General features: G+C 38.6%; 1 protein-coding gene across 12 annotated transcripts in view; it reads right to left on the bottom strand.

Moving 5' to 3' along the window:
• Nucleotides 1–22,049, bottom strand: part of kmr (kramer) — a 138,874-nt gene that overhangs the window by 79,426 nt on the left and 37,399 nt on the right. For 11 of the 12 annotated variants that reach the window (XR_010891097.1, XM_067358551.1, XM_067358550.1 and 8 more), the window contains one exon: nt 6,075–6,272. Coding sequence is in view for 8 of the 12 variants with exons in the window: in XM_067358541.1 (XP_067214642.1) it covers nt 6,075–6,272 (198 nt within the window). In the remaining 4 variants the exon portion in view is untranslated. Of the gene's footprint in view, nt 1–6,074; nt 6,273–11,973; nt 13,857–22,049 lie in introns of those variants that run through there. The other variant, XM_067358544.1, reaches the window with a different exon arrangement.

Genomic DNA, 22,049 nt, shown 5'->3' with positions numbered 1-22,049 from the left:
CTCATTTTTTTTTACTGAAAAAAGCTATGAAAAATAAAAAACGCACTGTTAAAAGTAGAAGAAACTTGAAATTTATTGAAAATAATGTCTCCAAATAAAAACAGATTTTATAATAATTATTTATTTTATTTACATGCTTTATTTTAAAATGTTATATTTAATGTTATATTTAATATAAACGTTAAAAATTATAAAGATTATAATTATTTTAAAGATTTGTGTGTATAATAAAATGATTAATGTTAAATTAATTTCTATTCTTATTCAAAAATATTTAATAAATACTATATAGTTTTGATCTTGAGTTGATCAGTTAAATTATTTCTTGATCCATATTATCTCGGCTTGGTCCATTTTACCCCATGGGATGGTCCATTTTACCCCACCTATGGGGTAAAACGGACCAAAATTAAGTTTTTAAAAATCTTAATAATAATTCAAACTTTTGCAAATTTTGCAAATTTAACATTATAATCTTATAATAAACATTCTACAGTTTCTTCATGCTAAATTTCAGTTATTTTTTGTCATTAATATAAAAAATATAACCATTTTTGCTTAGGGGGTCCGTCTTACCCCACCTTCCCCTATTCTGTTTCTGTCATCTAAACTGATTAAGTAATTTCATATGCAATATCACAACAGTTGCTAATCATTTATCTGTTTTAGTTAATTTTTTACACCTAGAAAATTTTAGCTATTATTGCAAGATCATTTTTTTGAGTGTCCCTGGCGGATTAATCGGAAAGGTTATTCAACCGCGCGGAAAATGAGAATGTAAGTAGTAGCGCAAAGAGGAAATATATTAATAAATTATCATTAATTAGTTATGACTGATGACCGCTAATCACCAGCGATCTATCACTTCTGCATGCTCATAAATGTAGATATGAAACATTGAAATTTGATGAGGCGAGAATAACAGATCGCGCGTTATGGCATACCTCGAGGCAAGCGGAATGAAAATAGCACTCCCGCGCGTCCTTGAGGGATAATTCTAAATTTTTAGCCCCGGTCATTTTTCATTAATCAATACATCCATCTTCACCGGACGGTTATTATTTGTATTGATCTTCGGAAGGTCAGTCGCGCCGGTGGGTATCGATTTACGTCGTGGCTTGTTTTATTGTTCCGTCGGAGATCAATAAACCGTTTTTCCGAATCGCCGGCGTTTCTCGTCTTTCCACTGACTCTAATTTCGCGCATGACCCGATTTCCGACGTCAAAAGAGTACAGAGGGAATAGAGCCAGCGAAAAGACACGGCGGAAAATTTCCGCTCGGCGGCCGACAGATCGGGAGCGTTTAATCGCGGAGGAGAGAAGTGACGAAGCGTCCAGGGCTCGCGGTAATTTCGTCGCGCGCATTTTTCTCTCGTCGTCGTCGCTCGTCGCCCTGTCGTTTAAACGGGGGCGATAGGCGGGACGCGGTAACGGCACCGCGGGAAAGAGAGAAATGACGGGGCGCGAAAAGTGGGAACGGAAGCGAAATTTCCACCAAGGTAAGCGAAACTCGTCCAGGTCGAACCTCGACCTATTGCGGGCGGCAGGAACGAAGAACGGGAAAGCAAGAAATCTTGGTGCCGAGCGTGACGGATAACGAGGGCGTTAATCACGCGTTATCACTCGCTTTCTAGAAGCGAGGGAAAGAGTGCACGCGTGTTACTGAAATTACTGAACCTTTTCGCCACGAGACACATTAAAGAAATAGAAAGATTGTATCTAAAATGCCAGAACGTGGACTTCAGATTTTCGCGATTGACATGCGGAATACGATAAATTTAATAAATCATCTTGAACGCTGTCTGTTATCATAAAACTGTAATTGATTTAGAATTGCGTTATTAGTTACATTAATGCAAAGCAGAAGTATGAAAGAAATATTATAGTCGGATATTGTTACAAAGGCAATCCACGATCTCAAGCGCCAAAGACAATTCCACGCGTACCGTAAAAATAACTCGAGCAATTTACAGTATGACGGCATCTCCAGAAAGGACACAAAGCAAGGACCGAAATTCAAACGAGGAATATACCGACTACAAACAGCGAGCCGCTGCTGCAATATGTACGAGACAATTGAATTTACTTCTACCATTACGAAGGGAACGAGAGGAAAATCCGGGATTGCAAATAGCGGACGCGTTCACTGACAGACCAGGAAGGGTGAAAAAAAAGGAGGAAGGGATAAGAGATGAAAAGTAATGGCACGACGAAACTCTTGGCGCCGTTGTGGTGGAGATGGCACGAGACAGATGTACGGCACGTACACAGCGCGACAAGGAGTAACGTCTCGCCTTTCATTGAGCATCTCGGGATACATTTCGCGAGTGGACACTGCGCAAAAGTTACGACGAATCGACCCGCGCGGAAATTAAAGGGAAACCGCTCGCCGCAAACGAAAGAAGTCGCGCGGTGACCCGATTAAAAATTAATTTCCCGCTTTCGTTCGTGGCATTCAAAAATTGCGGAAATATTCGCGACGGAGTCTTATTTGTTAGTTGCGTGTGACAGAACATTAATCAAATTCTTTCTCTTACTTTGTAATTTGTTAATCCATTCTGCCTGCTGAACACATCATTGCACGAGATCGCGAGGTTATAAAGAAATTTGTTATACAGCGTGTCTAAAAAGAAACGTGACCGGAATTTCTCTTATTAAATTTATTTCAATAAATGTGAAAAAATTACATCCGCAAGCTGTCCATTCGAAGATGCTGGATTACTTGACCACAATATCGACGTATTGATGCGATTGCGTATTACATTTTTACTTGTAATATAATTCTTTTCAGATTTATTGAAATTTAATGCAAGAAAACGCCGATCACGTTCTTTGTATAAACACTGTGAATTAAAGTGCTGTAATATTAAAAACATTCCAAAAAGATCACATCGGTGATCGAAACGTTTTCCAAAAATGTGTTGAAGCACTTGATTTATATGCCACTGGGTTTCTATTTGCTCAATTAGCTGGAAAGTGCAACGATTGTTATTTGCTGGCATCGCATCTATTCGCGTAAAATCAATACGACACTTCGACTGGTTCATAGTCTTACGACTCGTACAACAGCAATGCGGAGAGTTTGTCGTCAATCGACAACATCGTGATAAAACCTGGCAGTTAAAAAGTTGAGAAGCTGCTCGGATATCCAGATGAAGTTATGATATGTTCGTCTAGCGAAAATTTCGACACACCGTGCGAGATTTAACGTGAGGTGAACGTGAACCTCGTCGAAACATAGAGAGCGCTGAACTAGTTCCACGTTCTTCGAACTTCCGGGAATCCTTTTTCCTTCGTTCTAATAACAAACTACGTCGATCTAATTACGCAATAACATTATGCGGCTTAAGTTCACGAGCGAAGGATGAGCTTTATCAACAGCGTATTCCGTATCGCGTTAAACGGCATTTACGGTATCTTCAGTTAACAAGAAACGTCGTTTTGAGATATTGCGAGTTGTAAAGCGTAAAAGTTTCAGCGAAAAGAAAAGAAAAGGAGGTATTTATTAAAAATATTTACTGCAAAGTCTATTTTTAGTTCGTTGAAAAACTTCTGTAATTCGTGAGCTGTAAAATCCGTATCATTAATCGAGAATCGATATTAATATTGTCAGATAAAAATTGTTACGTCAAACAGAAACAGCAGACGCTTTCTTCCGTGCCGTTGATTATTTAAGCGGAGCGGCGGATGAAAAGGGGGATAAAGGATGAGGAGGGGCAGAGCGACGGGGGAAACGCAGGAAGCTCTTTATTTTCTTTATCGTGGCACGCGAAAGACGAGGAGGATTTCCTCGTCGGCTGGACGACTTGTATAGTACGAACAACTTGACCGCCCGTAATTTGTACATATATCGAGGTCTCTTTCGAAATCCCGGCGCTGGAAAAACGTGATCTGCGGACCCGATTTGCAGTTCATCGCGTGTATTGCAACAGCCGAACGGACGAAAACGGGGATTTGCTTCTAGTAAATGCAGAAATCGAAATTACGTTGCTTCTGATCGTTGGAGAATTAACTTCCGGATTTAAACGTACGGTTCGTGGCGCGCCATATTAAAATATTTCCAAAATAAAATGTTTATAAAATATATATTAATACGTTGCGCACGGAGGGCGTTGCAAGGCAGTGCGCAATACACGCTCCAGCGTAGGGCGCAAAATTTTAATAGGCGCCAATAATTTTTAAAGTGTCCAAAAACATGTAAAAATTGACCGCTCGGTCGGCGATGCTGCCTGCTTGTGAAACTTCGTTTAACCGCGTGGCGGCTAGAAAAATATGACCCTTTTTTTCCAGCTTTAGGATAAAGCGCTGAGGGTAAATTCCAGCATAGGGACGTCTAAAACAGTCGTAACGGTTGCGCGTCATATGATATTGATTGCATAAAAGTTGCTCGAAATATCTCAGTTAAAAGATAAAAGAGTTTATTAGTTTGATAAATTTACTTCTTGCGTGACGCGTGATATATTTTATATATATATATATGTGTGTGTATATATACTCGAAAGACACAAATCGATGTTTCCGGCTGTCAACGCTTGAAAAATAAAACACATCGGTTCTCCGGTTCGTAATTAAATATGAATTACTCGATATCGCGTAAATGTTCTTTCAATCTTTCAATCAATTCCTTGGAATATTGATACTTGCACAAGGCACATAACTAATTCAATCATTTAAATCATCGATTATCACTTAAAAAAATGATCTTGCAATAATAGCTAAAATTTTCTAGGTGTAAAAAATTAACTAAAACAGATAAATGATTAGCAATTGTTGTGATATTGCATATGTAATTACTTAATCAGTTTAGATGACAGAAACAGAATATATATCTGTATTGTTTGTGAACTTTAAAAAGAAAGTTTCTCTAAAGCGCCTATCTACATAAGATCAATCACGTGTTAGATCATGCAATGAATAACATTTAGCAATGGTACCTAAATTTTTCAGAAGCTATTGCTAGAACATTACTGCTATAAATTCTATATGTGACAAACAATGTTTTCACAGATACGAAAAATAGCGATACATTCTTGTTGCGATATCTAGAAATCTAACTACATCAGCGAAATATTTTTTTGAGTGATTTCATCCCATTTTTCTAGATCATGCTTTATGTAGTTCGTGTTAATTATTAAACATATCTATAGAACTTTCAGCGCGTATATTTTTAAATTATTAAACGTATTCACAAAACTTTTAGCACGTATATTTTTATCTAATTTGGATAGAACCGTTCTAGTGCTTCGGGAAGAGAGTCTTAATCGATAACAGAGTGGAATAATACACGGCCAATGAGATCGAAGTCGTAATTAAAATCTAATGTTACTAAGAACTTCCAACACGAAATGAATCGTTGCCGAACACGCGACGCGATCGATCATCCGCGGCACATTACCGAATAGAAGAGCTCATCGTACTATCATAGGATCCGCAATAAGCAAAGCAACACAATCAATCCGTTCGTATTTCGTTCGCGTCATGCTGCGTATTGCTTCGAATACTAGATACACCTCACGAGAGAAATGAGTTTCAATATTTTTGCGCATCTCCCTCTCTCTCTCTCTTTCTCTCTATCTCTATTGCGCACGCGAAAGGAATAGTCATCACGCCGATGGGAATATATCGCTCTTAATATATTTAGCATTCTCTTCTTGCATAAAGATTTCATTACAATTGTGGAATTGAAATCATAAAGCGTGTGCCTCGCGGCGGTAAGAGTGGAATGTAGTAGAATTAATATTTTAATTAACAATAAAAAAATAATTAATTTAATAGCATATATTCGTATAATAAATATAGATATTAATACCACGCGGATAATAAAATTGCGGAAGAAGAGTCTAGTATTCTTATGTTCAAAAATATAATAAATGCTTAGCTCTTTGTGACTTTCCACTCTCTGTGTACGACTTTACACAATTTACAATTAATTTTAAATTTAAAATAAACTATATCGACATATGAGCAGCAAATTAAGGCTGAAATCGATAGTTCTTTAATCGATCTTGGGAGTCCAAACAGAGTCTGTACTATTAAAAGCATATATTATTTCATCTAAATAAAAACTGACTCACCTCGAATGCAGAGCGCAACCGCGTTGCACCGCGATGTAACTCGATGCTGGTGGTGGCGGTGGGGGTGTAAGATACGTCGTCGGTGATAGTGGTGCTGGTGGTTCATGTCTGTGGGGATGATTGTGGTGGTGATTATGGGAATGGCTCAGGGAACCTCGCAGAGTCCCAGGCAGATGGCGATGTGGCGTCGACTGCTCGCTAAAACATCCAAGGGGGAGGAAGACTCGGTTAGAAATCAAGAAACTCTCACGTGAATATTCTTTTCCCACCAGGTACATAACGGGTGTACAACGGGTGAAATTATACCAAATGTCGATCGTGCAGAAGGATGTCCACCGTCGGTAACAACCGGCGCAAGATAAAATCAAATTTGCGAAACTTGCAAAGTTCGAGAGGAGATTTCAAACGGATAATTGAAGATGTTTGTGAATTATTTTAAAATAATTGTTTTCTTGTAATATCAGAAAATAAGCGAATAAATTTATGATATTTATGTTGAGAAATAAAATTGTGATATATTGCTAAAATAAAAAAAAAGTATTCTTTATTATTTAAGCTTAGCTCGCTGGGGCTAGGCGGCAAAATATATCATTTTGATATGCATAATAAATTGAAATTTCCAAGATGAGAATAAATCGGAGATTTTTCTTCTTGTAATAAAGTGTCTACGGGACCGGAATAAAACTATTCTCTTAAATCTCGCGATCCTATAAATTTTTTAAGTAATGCTTTTAGAAATCCAACTTTTTAAATGAAATTTGATAGTCATAATCGACTCATATATATTTTGTATTATTTCATATATTTCTTACTTTTCCTCGGTCGCGATATTACAGCGCGATTGTCACACATTCTTCTCGCAATTGAATTAAATGCATAAAGAGTTTTAATTCTTATCCGATTGCCGATAAAGTGTTATCGAATCAGACACGTATTTCAAATTTATTCCATTACGCTTGTGCTTATTTTAGTGATAGACTCACGTCTTTTCTCTGTATTTCGATGCTAATCGGTTATCGACAAATGCGAGTGGATGCGATAAATTCCGAGATAAGAAACATTTTATCATCAATAATAAGATATAAATTCACAGATATAAAAAGCATATGCATTGGTAATGTATTTAAAATTAAATTTAATACTCATTATCGTAATTTTTTTCATTTTCATATGTTTTGCAATAATTCCCCTTTGCAATTCAAGTTACAACGTACAAATTATTTTCCTTTTTGTTGTGGATTTTTTGAGTTTCGATTTGTTTTCACACCTGCCAGTAATTACATGCACAGGGACGCTCGTTACAATCGCTCGTTACATCCGGTCGCAGGGCACAATCGCACCTGGGTCTCTTTATCCAGAAATTCTGGTGGGGTTGCGTTTACAATATACGAGTGTCTCGTTCCGGAATCTTTGTTATTTGTTCGAGACACTTTCATACATATCTGTCACAATTTTAATTACTATTTGTGGAGCAAAAGCGTTGATTTACTATTTCGGGAGTTAAATCAGATTCTTTGTCAAATATAAATTTGTTTTGAGCAAGAAGAGTATAATTATTTCTTGCAAATGACACAAATGCAAATGTAATGTAGAAATGTAATTATAAAACAGATTTTTATTTATCGCATTAATGTATAATTGCAAATAAATTGTAGGAATTATGCACATATCGATATTTTATAACCTCCGGTTATTTAATTCGCGTTTATCAGTTTAAATTTACTAACTACAAAAAGATTTTAAATTAACCGAAAAAAATATTATAAGAATTATAAGAATTCTGCATGAAGTTAAACGACGTTTTATAAGCAGATAATTTTATCGCAACAGCGCGTGAAACTGAACGTGGGACTGGAAATGTTAAACAGAGCGATTCAGAGGTCTCCTTTCCAAATAAGACTCTTATCTAGCGTGGAATTAGTCTCTCCGTTTTTTCGAGTCCTCCTATTTGCTGTACAATAAAAAACGGAAGACAGAAACATACATTTCGTGTATGTGTAATGAATGTGGTAGTTGATTTTGCGCTTGTAACGGAACCAACAGGTGTAATTTCAGTTTCCAATAAAGCTTTAAAAATTTCTCGTCGAATTCACCGCGAACTTCGCTGACGAGTTCGATGAGTTTTTAATAGCCGATAATAATTCCGCGAGAGGCGGAACTTTGAACACATACCGGAGTATGTGCTCTGAAACGCTGTAATGAAGGCGGGAGCATAAAGTTCTAAGAATAGCGATGCTAGCGGGACAAGATAAAGACTGACGAACGTTTCGTGAAAGAGAATAATTAGACACTGCGCCGACTGTTATCAAGATCCGCGCGTGTAACAGTGAATCGCTGAGTAATTAGGTGAATGAGAATGAATATATACGATCAATTCAGTGGCTATGAATGCTCTTTTCGTTCGAAAATCCGTGTTTGAGAAGAGAAAACAGATGTAAACATAAAATACATATACTTTTAAAAGACAAAGATACAAAATCATAAATATGTATTTTCGAAATCAATTGAATAAATAACTTTTAATCAAACTCGATCGAAATTTATATATAAAACAGCGTGGATATTTGCTGTTTATCTAAATACTTTTTATTTTTCAAACTAATTTCTACAAAAATTATACTTGTTACGTTTCCTGCATCGCTCTGACTAATCGTATTTGGGAATTTCAATCATAATTTATAAAACTCGTTTCTCTCATTGCAGCGCAACAGCTTAAATATATCGATAATTTTGGACTCGACGCCTCTCGCTTCTTGGGAATTTTCGCAAGAGATTGAGAAAATTTACACAGAAGTTTGCCGCATTCAAACTGCCGGCTCTACCGGCGAAGAACAGGAGTTTGGATCAACATGTAAGACGGGTTATAAATGTAAGCCCTAAACCCGCCACGAACACCGGTGTTCACGGCGTAATTCAAGACCGTCGTGCGAGCCCTGAGCGGGTTCGTCGCGCAAATGTTTAACGAGAAGTCACGGAAAAACACAGCGGTCCGTGCATTCGCGCAATTCGCTCAATGCTGCCGTACGGCTGCGCCGTATAAGTTGTACAAACTGGGCGAGAGAAGAAGGGCAAACGAGCGAAGCAGGGTCGGACAGAGGGAAAATTTGTGAAATATTTCTGCGCGTTTAAATGTTTCAAAATGCGGCGGCAAAGACACGCTTTATTCCAGACCTCGAACTTAACATTTTACGGCCGAAAAATTACGACTCGCGCTCTCTGCAGATGCCGTAAAATAAAACAGTAAACGAACGATAGTCGACACAATGTAAGACGCGGATCGAAGAGCGAAAGATACTGTGCCGTACAAAACTGATTTTTATCCCCCTTTTTTTTTTACAGACATAATCATAAAAAAGAATGATGCGTGAAACGTCGAGCTCCGCGCTCCGACGAAAGTTGCATTTTGTGAAAAACCGGCTTTTACGTGCGCGTTAATATCATTTTTAATTTAGCACACTGCGGTCTAATGAAATCCGCAGTTGACATTTCTCGCTATATTTTCGATATAAAAAAGTACGGCTTATTCTGTTATAATAATGTCATTATTATATATTATTGAATATATAATAAAGACATTTTTCATATTAAATTAATTTTTTTAGATCAATATTAAAGAGCTTCGAGAAAAAGGGCACTCTTCGCTCTTCAACGAAAATATTACGGAAACTTCAGGAAACATCAAATTGTTAACCTCCAATATTGCAGTAATTCCGCCTTTTGTAAAAGCATATATTGCTGCATATTTTGTACGTCAAAAGGGTCTAAAATCCTTCGAACTTAACTTAGCAACGCCCCCTACCGTGCCCATTTTTTAGAGGTTCTTGAAGACGTTTCAGAAAATGCGCAGTAAGAATGTTATAAAACGGTATTTACTGCATTTTCTCTTTTTCTTCACAACAGTAAGTCTAAACGAGACAACTTTTTTCTTTTTCAATAATTAATAACAAAAATAGTTAAGTGAATATACTATCTCACTAAAAAAAATTGAATTGTATTATTGTATTATTATGTTAGACTTTATTTATATAAATTTCTTCGCAATTTTTATCGGCGATGCCGATGAGAAATAGACGATTTCGGAAAAACATCTTTCGACTTTTTCTTGCGGAAGTTAGCTTTTATTCTCCTATTCTCATCGATGATAAATTTAATTCAGCTCGCATTAAACGATCGCGAACAAGTTGCGCTGTCGTGCGTTAACTTTTGCATCGAAACGATCACGCGACCGAGAAAAAAGCGAAGTAGAAGGAAAAAGAGTATGATAATTGGAAGCTGATGGCGAAGTATCGACGTCGATGCGGGCATTGGCTTCCACGGCAGATGCTGCCTGACTGGAAATTACCGTCCTCGCGTCGGCCAAGAGGTGGCCCTAACAGGTCTTCCAATGTTTGAACACCTTGGGAACAATGTCACTCAAATAACTCCCTCATCTTTCGAAACGTGTGCGTTTCATAATCGGACAAACAGCCCGACGATATATCTATGACGCTTAGATAAAGTATATCTATCGGAGTTAATGAGTTTGCGATTGATACGAGTTGATAAGTCAAGTACGCCTTGAGATAAGAGCTGTGATACGTCACTCTAAAAACCCGCCTTCGCAGACCTTTTCAATTAAGTATCAGGAAACTTTTGTAATCTGTATAAGTTTTATGAGGAAATGCATCGCGGGAGGTGAACATCGGTTTATAAATATCGAAAAATCGCTATCGAAGGATGCACGAGGGCAATTCGTCGCGTTGTGTTACAAGTCACTTTGCTTTGCATGCGGCGAGCATATGCTCCGGTGTTCGAACCTTCCTGAAAGCGTAGGAGCCAACTTTAGACAAGGAGACGTTCTATACTTGACCTTAATGGCGCTATTCCAATGCATCGCGGCGTCACGGCGGTGGTCCCGAAAATCCCATGTTTCTTTTTTATCCATTCGTATTTTTAATTAAGCCTCGTTTTCGCCTGCCGTAAAAATCGCCCATTTTCGTACGTGAATGCTACATTTTTTTCGATAATCAATTGTGACCGAAAGTTAATTCTCGAAATTGATTGGGAACAAACGATTAAATTCAATAATCGATCTTTTTTTTCGCGTTTTGTTCGCATCGTGTTAATATAGATTGGCCGCGCTGGAGCGCATCGACGAGCGCAATCTCAATACCTACATACGCCATTAACCCGATAACTCCAATCCGAATACTCCAAACTATGGTTGGAATTCGCACTATTGCCAAGGAAGAACGTCCGCCATGCACAATTCTCGCGCGTGCTATCAGTCGGAGTGTCCATTGCAAATATTGCTCGAAATAAGAAATTCTTTTTGTACGACGCTCTTTTCTTTGTTCGTTCGTTCTGCATCGAGATATGAATTCCAACGGCGTATTGAAGATTGAAAATTTTTACGTGTCGTTAACGCCATTCCGTTCACGCGCACATGTAAATTAAATATGCACTGATTAAACCGATTATTGTTGCAATGAATAATGTCGCGCTATTCAGTAATATTATTTTCTGCACGCAATTATCCCCACAAATTTGATCAAATTTACGTCATCAACATGAATTCGTTGATCGGACAAAGATTAAATGAAAAATTGCTCGATTTAAAAAATTAGAGAAAGCCCCATTATTTTCTTACTGAAAAAATTAAAAAAAAAATGATTTGCTCCAACATTTATGCTACAGATTCGACATTTATTCGATTGCATATTGCAAAAATAATTCACGCGATAAAACAAGCATCCTTCGTAACTTGCGCAACTTTGTTTTGATCGATAAACGTGCCGCTTGTTTGAAAAGATTTAATCCCCTCAAGTCGATTCTAAAAGGTTTCGCCCCCACGGCAGTCGCGGTCGCCGCAACGGAGCGGATCGAACGAATCCGTACGAGTGCACTGAGCAAGAGGTACCTGGTTACGTTATTGCTCTTGAAGCTGACCATTACTCCGTTCGCCAGTGTCGGGCTATCACGGTGGTCGCTGGAGCACGTTAGACCGCATCACATTTGGCTGCACGCACACAACACGCACACACGCGCGTCTGTACACGGAGGGCGCCGGTGCGGAGAAAGAAAGGGAAACGTACGCGAGTCACGTGTACGAAACACTCAAACGAAGCAACACGCATCCTTCCAGCCCCGCGTTTCCGGGCAGACTGACGAGCAGCCACGCTTCGCAGCCGCTTTGCCCCTACTGCTACATCCACCGCTTCCTCTACCCCTTCTTTCATCCGTCGCCGCCGTCACCGACAAGCACGTCGCATCCCGCTGCCCTGACTTTTGCAAGTGCATTGCCTTGCATCGATGAACTAACTAACGTGCCTTAGAAGCCGTCGTGTGCAAGTTGAAATAAAAATATATATGCATGTATATGCGTTTGTCGGCCAATGAGAGATGGAGATCAATATCATTTTAAATACATCGTTCGCAGAATTTATACGAAAAACGTAAACGAAATTTATGCACAGAATTCTGTTGCATCTAATTAAATTTGTTATTAGCGGTTATCGCGACGATTTTGTTGCAGCTTGTAAAAGGAATAATTATATTATAGCTTTTACTTGAAAATTCAAACTTTGTAACGTTTCCTTGAAATTAATCGAATATGTATTTTCAAAAATAAAATTTCTTGATGAAACCTTTGCACGTCTCTTCTCGGAGAAATAGAAACTATTTAATATCAACCTAATTAACGTAATGTTTCCTAAAGTAATTGGTTCAAAATTACAGTAATAAAATTAATTTCGGAATAAAAAGTTAAAAATAGTTATCTTAGTTAATTCAATTAAATTAGAAAAGAATAAGTATTGTATTTTGTTAAAATGATTCAAGATAAGGCAAACCTCACGGCAGAAGAGGAAATCGTAAAATTCGCCTCTGTCATCACAAGTAAATACGTTCTTCCTCTCACAAGTGCATTACATTGCCGTCTCTGGCAAGTATATCTTTGTCCCGCCTCTCTCAATCGCGTCCTCTTACCATTTCTTATCAATAGCGGATTTATACATTCAAACGCCCCGAATATATAAACTCAATCTTTTATCAGAACCTTTCATATTCTTTTTCACGATAATCAGTTCGCAGTAACTGCTTGTCTCCCTCTTTTCTCTAAAATCTCTACTTCTTTAGATTTTTTTATATTTTCATTAAACGAATATTTCTTCTTTTTGCCGACGCCTCTTTCTTTTCTACACCTATACGTTATGGATTTAAAACCAGATGCATCACTGTCTCCAACCGGCACACATCTCCGCCTTCCATAAATGCAATCTTCCGCTGTTTCATAAGCGCATCATTTCGCGGCGTCTCGCAAGTGTGTATCATTCATTCCGCCGTCCGTCGGAAGCGCGGCGTTTAGGGAGTCTCGTAAACGTGCCGTTCCGCTAGCCTGCGGTTCTCGTCCTTTCTTTCATTGTCCTCCTCAATCCGTCTCTGATGACAACCAGCGCAGCTCGCACGGAAACCACGCTGGCTCAGCATTACATTTTCCTCGTCACTCGTATAAGAGAGTATACACTTTACAAATTAAAATGCCAAAAGAAAAAAAAAAAACTTAATCGCCTCGACTGACGTTAATTAGATGTAGGAGTCCCGCTACAATTTGACTTCAAGTGTACATCTCAAAAGTAATTATTTTAAACGCAATTTTAGGCAATAATTGTGGCGTTTCCCGAGTCGAAATTTAAAACCTACTATAAACCTCATACATGGTTATTTGTGCCTCTAATAATGTTCCTTGACCTACAAGTTCTATCTTGAAAGTGTTATGTCTTCTTTTGGTCTTTCTTTAATCTTGTTGTCCTAGAAAATCCTTATTTTTATTGATGTTAAATATACAATTCCTACTTTCGTTCTTATAACTCCTACCTCTTTTGAATCTCCAAATCTTATCGAAATTTCTAGCAATAAAAATATTAATATTTAATCTATAATTGAGTTCAATTTCTATTATTTCAGATTAATATAATAAATGTTATAATATAAAATAAATAATAACAAATGAATAGTAAAAAATATTTTTAAAAATTAAGTGCAACTCAGTATTATATTTAGTATTATAAATAACTAAAAATTTATTCGAATAAACAAAAAACAATTGAAATTCAAAATTTTATTTAATATTTTATTACATATTTGACCTATAATTCGAAATTATTTAATATTCTATTACCACATTTACTTGTATTTAATGCATATCTTAATTTCAATAAGCGCAATACATTAATTATGTAATTTACTTAACTGCAGATAGATATGTAAGAGATAAGTGAATATTATTTATATAATATTTGCTTATAGCAGTCTATTTACAGTTAAGCAAATTATAATAATTAATATATTGTTTATTGAAATCAAGATCCATACATTAAATGCAAGTAGAGTATATGAGGTAATAGATTATTAAGTAATTTTGAATATTTATTTTCTAGAAATACATATTTATAGAACCTGGAGCCTTTTTAGAGGTTCTCAGTAGGTACTCTTTTGAGCTTCCACATGGAAAAAACGGCAATAAGTAACAATTTTTAGTATCAAAGGAGGGCAATAGCCAATGTAATGTTATATCTATATATATGAATTAAAGCTTACATTGGTTCTCCAAATTCGACAAAACTTGTAGGTTTAATCTAGGCTAAAAATTTCGACTCGGGAATTGTTTGAAAGTTCCAAGGTTGAAATTTTTCTGCGAAATTATTTAAATAATTCTTTTTAAATTCTTTAAATGCGAAATGCTAGATCAGAATCAAAATAGCTTCAACACATCACGTCAAAATGTGAAAAAATATATTACAAAATGTGATATAAATTTTATATTAGAATACATGTCCGAAATATTACATAAAATTATTCAAGGGAGAAACTTCATTTCATAGTGTTTCCGTGTGGAATACGTTTGGAACACGAATAACGAAGTTCTAGAGTGTACGGGAAACGGCGTTACTGAACACCGGCGCGAGGGTGGCGTTATTTCATGCGAATTGTGACGTAACGTTCGTTATGCTTAAGCACCGCTTCACGCGTATGCAGCTCTACGGAATCTCTCTATTGAACTTTCCCGTCACGTCTGTATCCTTCGATTCAAGTCTCTCGCGTTTTTCCCGGCAAAGCCAGCCTTTCCGTATTTCTCTCAAAAACGACTTCCCCGAAGTCGAAACTGTTAACTGTCATTTTTCAAAAGTCTTTGATCTCAGTGAGAAATGCGACGCGGAGCGGTCGCGAAAAATATATCCAAGACATCCGCGCAGTTGGGAAGACGAATTCGTTGTGACTTATCGCATGATTCGGATCTCGTAAAAAGAATTTCACAAGCACAAAAATCTATTTTATATTTTCTAATTCTTGCTGAAAGACCTGCTGGTTGTTCGGAAAAAAACTAGTGCTGTAAAAAAGCTTACGATATGCGAAAATAAATGTATTTTACGTATTTTCTGAAATAGAAAGCGGTGAAATATACGAAATAAGGAATGCGAAGTCAAGAAAGCAACTGTACTAGTCGAGACTTCGAGGCACAACGGATGAATATCGAGCAGGCAGGTAGGCTTTTTTTCTCTTTCTATTGTCAACGTAGACCAAAAAAATGAATGTTGGACACCTGTAGATGCCCCAGCAGGTAGACTGATTTGTTTGTTTAGATATTATTCGGTTGAAAACTACAATAACTTAAGCTTACATCGCTTTACTCCTGCCGCTTTGAGTTTCATTACGTTAGAGCTCGCCTCGGCTATCGTCTACCTGTCATTAATCCGGCTTTTGTTCCCGCAGCACGGGACAGATGCCATCCGGGTCATCAAGGGTGAACTCGGTGCCCGCTCGCCCACCGAAATGAAATTACGAACGTTTCGCGGTTGACGCGTCCGCAAGTCGCTCGAAAATGGCAATCCACGCGATTCAGCGCTGCGAAAGGGCTTTCCTTTTTGACCCGTAATTAGTTCCGCCAGATCTAATATTCAGCGCAATATGTTTTCTTGCCTTATAACGATTTTAATTTCACTCATTTCACGAGTGTCTTCAAATTAATGGTTCGAATCACTCAACACCGTCCGCGATTTTCAGTTTCGGAATAACAAATGGGAAAATAATTCATGATAATATAACGTTTTTTATTCGTATTTTCTATTTGTGCTTAATATTTATTACACGCGATCGCATATTTTAAAGCACGATGGAGATAGAGCGTACGGCCAAGATGTATTATTCCGTTCGCGTATTGCACTATTGCCTTGTTAAATATTGGCCAGCTTTGTTATCATGGTTAGCGGATCGGTAGCGCGCCATTCAAATAACTTCTTGGGAAAATATTGAAGCTCGACGTCTCGGGAAGAGAGCGAAAGAGCGTGCTATTCACGTGGCGCGCATGTGTGCGAAGTGTGTTCGGAATTTCAATAAGAATCAGCCGGAGATCAACGGAAAACTTCTGGACCATGTGACGACACGCCGGAAACTACGAGAATGGTCAGAAGTGCACGCCAACCCTCACGACGCTCGATACACGTGAATGCAATAAACCTTGAAAGTGTTTTGGCATTGTCTTCGAAGATTATTCGTGGATTCGAGCTACTTTTCCACCGTCTTCGAAAGTAATCCAGCTATAAATTTCCACTTTGTCATATCAGCCTCTAAACATTACACAAAGCAATTAGAGCCAAAGTTTTGGGACGTTCAAAGCGCTCCATATTAAACTAAGTAAGTCATAAGTCTGAGAGCAAATGCATTAAGGGAACGAGGGAACGTCGGAAGAAGTTTACGTCGCAGAAAAGAAGGATTTAGACTCATTAAACGTCCGACGAGAGTAGCCTGTAGTGAGCAGCTTCAATTCATAAAATGAGCGTCGTTCGTTAATTATTTCCTCAGACGGTTCCGAGGTTCTTTTATGCGACACTATCGATTGTAACTGAGGCAATGTTGCCTCATCGATTGGCCAGATAAGCGGAATAACAGGATATCGAAATGCGATTCATACGCGGATACACGCGCGCCTTTCGAGAGCTCGGAAAACCTACGTCAAGTATCTTAAGCGTTCATTCGAGTGCCGTGAATAATCGTTCACGCTAGCGCGAATAACAATTGACGCCCGCGCGGATTTTCGCGGCAAAGTCATCTGTATCGCGTGTCACGGTGCGCAGACTAAGGACACCGATATCTCTCGCACAAGGAACAAAATTCAACTACGCGGTATCATTAAGCCGCCATCCGCGGGTTTCTAAGAGGCTTAAGACGAGCAAAGGCGACGTCGTCGCGCTCCAACGACGGTTAATGAGATTTCCGAAAACAGACATTTACGCGGCGCTTACTAGAGAGAGAGAGAGAGAGAGAGAACGAGCAAATTCAACATTGTCGGCCGAGTAAACGCACGATATACCGCCACGGTGTCCACAATAAATGTCGCAGGTGCGATAAAGTTATAATCGTCTCGGCAATAAAATCCGAAAACCAACTTCGAGGCGAAGGCCCGTCCGTTGAATTTATGGACTTCGCTGCATTACAGTATTGAAGCTGCATTCGCTGCATTCGCTTCATTACAACGGAAATTGTTGGTTAAACTAAAATTTGATAAACGTTTCAACGGCACGATTGTACGGTTCCTCTGTAATTTAATACTACGCTCATAAATTCTCATGCTACGGTTAAAAAAGATAAAGGCCGCTTTTTAAAAAGTTTTCCCGAATGTCGCGGCACTCTCGCCGTTTCATTTTTATTTCGTCACGCGGGAAACTGTATAATTCCGGCGTATTTAATAAAGAAAACTTGAATTTGTCGCACGCGCTGTTTTGCGCATCCGACAAGGCACAAAGACCGCAATGGCCGCTGAGAGAAACAATTTGCCAAGCCCACTGTAACTTATGAATCGTATAAATATGTAAAATTATCATAAATTCGCGAATATTCATTGTTACGTCATCCTTTATTAAGCGAACTCGTTAATTAACCGACGGACTTTCATCGCGCAGAGCAAAGAACATTTCAGAGAGGATAGAAAACTTTTCAAGACAGGAGGGAAATCGTGGAAGAGAGAGAGAGAGAGACTGAAAAAGACCCGAACGGAACACGGTGATAAAAGAAGAATCTGACAAAGTTCTCCGCCGTCCGCGACGTTGGCCTAACAACGTTGTAATACCTGCTCTTATCTTGCCGACGCGAGAGAGGAAGATTCTCTTCTTCTTCAGCTTAGCACCGAATTCTACCGGGATTACTTGGGGTACGTGGGAACGGGCGCACGAACATGCAACTAAATCTCAGTACTTTGTTACTGAACGCTTACTTCATTTCTAAATGCAGCTTAAACGTTGGCCGATTCGTTAAACTTTACAGTTTCGCTCAGAAATAAACATGGCGGAAATAAACAACTCTGCAGAATGTCCTAGATTTCTCGCATTTCCTTCTATTTACGAATGTCTCTCGATTTTCCATTTTATATAAATTGTACATATATATATCTTTTACAGAACAACATATTTAATGGATATCTTTAGTAAGAGAAATACATTTAATCGTTGAGAAAAGATTAAATATACAAGGCCGAGAAATAAAACGCGACTGGTAACTGTATAGATTGCAAACATTATTTTTTTTATGTAAAAAAAGCTTGAGATAAATGAAGTTTCAAGTTAAATATTACTAATTCTAATAAGATACTTTTAATTCTATTGAAACGCTACTAATTCACAGATTTCGAGTCGCGTGCTTCAATACAATCTCCAATTCTCCTCGTCCGATACTTTTCCTGTGTTTTTCGTTTCAGTTTCGCGGGACATTTCTGTGTGCGGGGCACCCGTATTTATTTGCGCAAGTTCGGCAAGCGTAACAACACCGAGTGCGGCAAAGTGCACGGCGCACGCGAGGTGAAGGGCAAACGAGATTCAAAACTTCTATCACTGGACGCGATGGAGGAAAAGAGAAGCGTGCCCGTGGCTGGAAGACAGGTTCGTCGCATCCGTTCTAACTGCGAATCTTTCGCAACAAAAGCTGCAAAAGTTCCCGCCCGGGCGGTGAAATGACGTTTAGAATTTTCCTGCATGAGAGATCGGCGGCCGTAACTTTTCCCTTACGCGGCGGGGGGGAAAAAAAAGATGAACTTATCTTTCCCGATCCGCGACACGGAAGATCGCGCGAGGATGCAGAAAGAACGGATCTCGACATATTGTTCATCAATAATTTATCGCATTGCAAAGCGCGCAGTAGCGACCTATGAAAAAGATACGCGACGCGAATGCAGAAAATAGAAAAGTATTTCGTTTGGTAAAATAAATAAAGGGGATAGCGACGGTAAATAAACAATGAATTCTGGAAAGTAATACATGTTTTAAACATCTATGCACTTGTTTGGCGTGCACTTTCGACGTTGAGGATATCCCATGTTTTCTTAGAAATTCTACATATATAAAAACAATTTCTACAACAATGCGTACAATCGAAAGTAGGAAATTAATTGCTAAATATATATATTATATATTATGAATGATCAAAAAATGGAAACAATTTTCTAATTCAGCAATCAATTTCCTACTTTTGATTGTACTTTGAACACAAATATGCAACTATTGTCTATTTTTCCATGGTTATTCATAACCTCAGTTATTCTGTCTAGACTCATGTTGTGTCTCGCTATGACGCAGATATGAATGTGACGGACGTGGACGTTTTTTCACACAACATTGGGAAATGTCCATTATGCCATAGTGAACACTGTTGCAAATTCGTGGTCCAGCATTCACGAGCGCGTTCGGTTGGTCGAGCTTTGGAAAAGGCGATTACCGATCGGTCCGCGGATATACCTTCGATTTCCGCGATGGCTTATAGCCAAACATCAATGTAGGCAGGTTGCACTGGTTTCCAGCAAGAAACGCATCCAGCTAGTCGAAATTGGAGACCGCGGGTAAACTGTAGCGAAACATAACACGGGCAAAATAACGGGCAGAATTGTCTCGCGCGATGATACGAGACACAAATGTGTACAGAGTGTACAATTCGGGCCTCACTTCCTCTCGCTTAAACTATTAATAATGGAATATTTCATGCAAAGCGAGCGATGCGAGCCCGCATTATACGATCGTCCGCAACTGTCCGCACGCAAATCGATGCTCGCACGCACGGAACGCACGATCCTTCAACGATAGACGCGGGCTTTTGAACTGCGATTTTCGAGCACCCGGTGTGTTACGTGTGTCGTGTGATAAAGGAGAATCCGGATGACAAGCGGAGAGAAAAGTAGAATGGAAGGCACGGCGAGAGAAGGCGGCGGCCGCGAGTATTGCGGTCCGAGTGATACGGCAAAGAGCGGCGAATAGAAAAGCCGCTTTTGCCACGGGCACATGACGTTTTCAAGAATAACCACACACCCGCGGAAACAATTACGCGGCAAAGCATACTTCGCAGGGCTCGCGACGCGCGGCCGGTTCTTTGAAGAAACCGAGATTTATGACAATTTCATGGCTCTAACGTCGCACTTTTTAAATGTGTCACACTCGCGTAATGCGCTCGCATAAATAATCCCGCATTCTGAGTAAATGGAGCATTAATAATCTAAGTATGGGGATATCTCGCCTGTCCGACCATTACGGTACTTGAACGAAAGGGACTAAGGGATTAAATTAATTCCTAGCGTTACGATATTACTCAAGGTTTCATAATAGTACCAATGCTCGTGGAATAACTGCTACGCGTAACGTGTTTCATCGTGTTTCATTTGTATCTCCGTGTTGCACAATGTTCGAAATGAATGTAAAACATAGAAAATAACGTACAATGAAGAGATCGCCAGTTGATTAATACAACTTTCACTCGCGAGTCGATCTATGAGTTTTACATTTCTGTGCGATTTCGAGACAGCTCGTTACGCTATTTTTATAACGAGCTGCACGTGAGTATTTCATTGCAGCGCGAGAAAAAGCCGAATGAACACGGTGGGCGGCTAAGAGGGAAAACTGCCTTCCATTATCAATTAACGTCGCTTAATATTTTTTATCTCCCTATTCGAGCGCGGTAATAAATGCGTGATGAAAGAGCACCGAGAACCGGATTATGGACGAGAGAGTCGATAATAAAACAGCGACACATTCCCTCCGGCACGTTTATCGCGCCGATGTGCCATTTTCAGGCAGATGGCAGTGCGCAAAGATGTCGGAACTTGCACTGTCGTAAACTCCGCAACCTAAACGCACCGGCCATTGTGACAAGAAATTTCACGTCGGTTCGGTGAAATTGTCTACGAAAGGCGATTTATATCTGTCCAGTGCGACGTGAAATTTCCAACCATCTTCTTCAGGTTTTCTATCCTCTCAGGAAAAAGAAATTCATTGTTTTTTTTTCCAGGGAAGACCTCTATTGTGTTCAGTAAATATTAATACTAAAAATAAATGCCCCACGCACGTTGCTGATATTTTTACCGAGCTAATTATCCTTCATAGAACTTTCGTCGATTGAATCGAATGGATATTTATTTCCTTAATTGTACAAGATCGTATCGTTGATCAGCTGTTCAGATAATTAAACTCTGCGTGTGTCGTAATTTAGCTAATATTATTTTCTCTTTCAAGCGAGCGTGTTTCTTAGATTAAATCTACATATTTCCATTCAGATGTTTGCGCAATTCAATATTTTCAAACCTTTTATAATAAATACGAAATGTGCGCGATTGTGTAAACACTATATAATTATTAAAAGACGCTCTTCCTCAGCTGCTACAAAATTCCATAAAATAAAGATCATGTATCACGTGCCTGAGAAAGCACTCAACACTTTTTGTTATATATTTATTATGCACACAGTATAGCAGACCACTCAACTTTCGCAAATATATTTCTAAGACATAATGCGTTGCTGGAGAGATAATTTTATTTTTTAAATTTTAAACTTATACATGCAAATATAATTCATAATTGTTAAATAATCGACATTTATTCTCTCTGTCATTTCTCGAGACGCGCCGTGGATTTTCTATCATTATTTGTTTTGAAAACCGACGGTTTGTCAGAACGAGATTTATCACTT

This window comes from Linepithema humile, chromosome 7, assembly GCF_040581485.1.
Source record: "Linepithema humile isolate Giens D197 chromosome 7, Lhum_UNIL_v1.0, whole genome shotgun sequence".
Classification (NCBI taxonomy): Eukaryota; Metazoa; Arthropoda; class Insecta; order Hymenoptera; family Formicidae; genus Linepithema; species Linepithema humile.
This window is presented reverse-complemented; position numbering and strand designations above follow the sequence as displayed.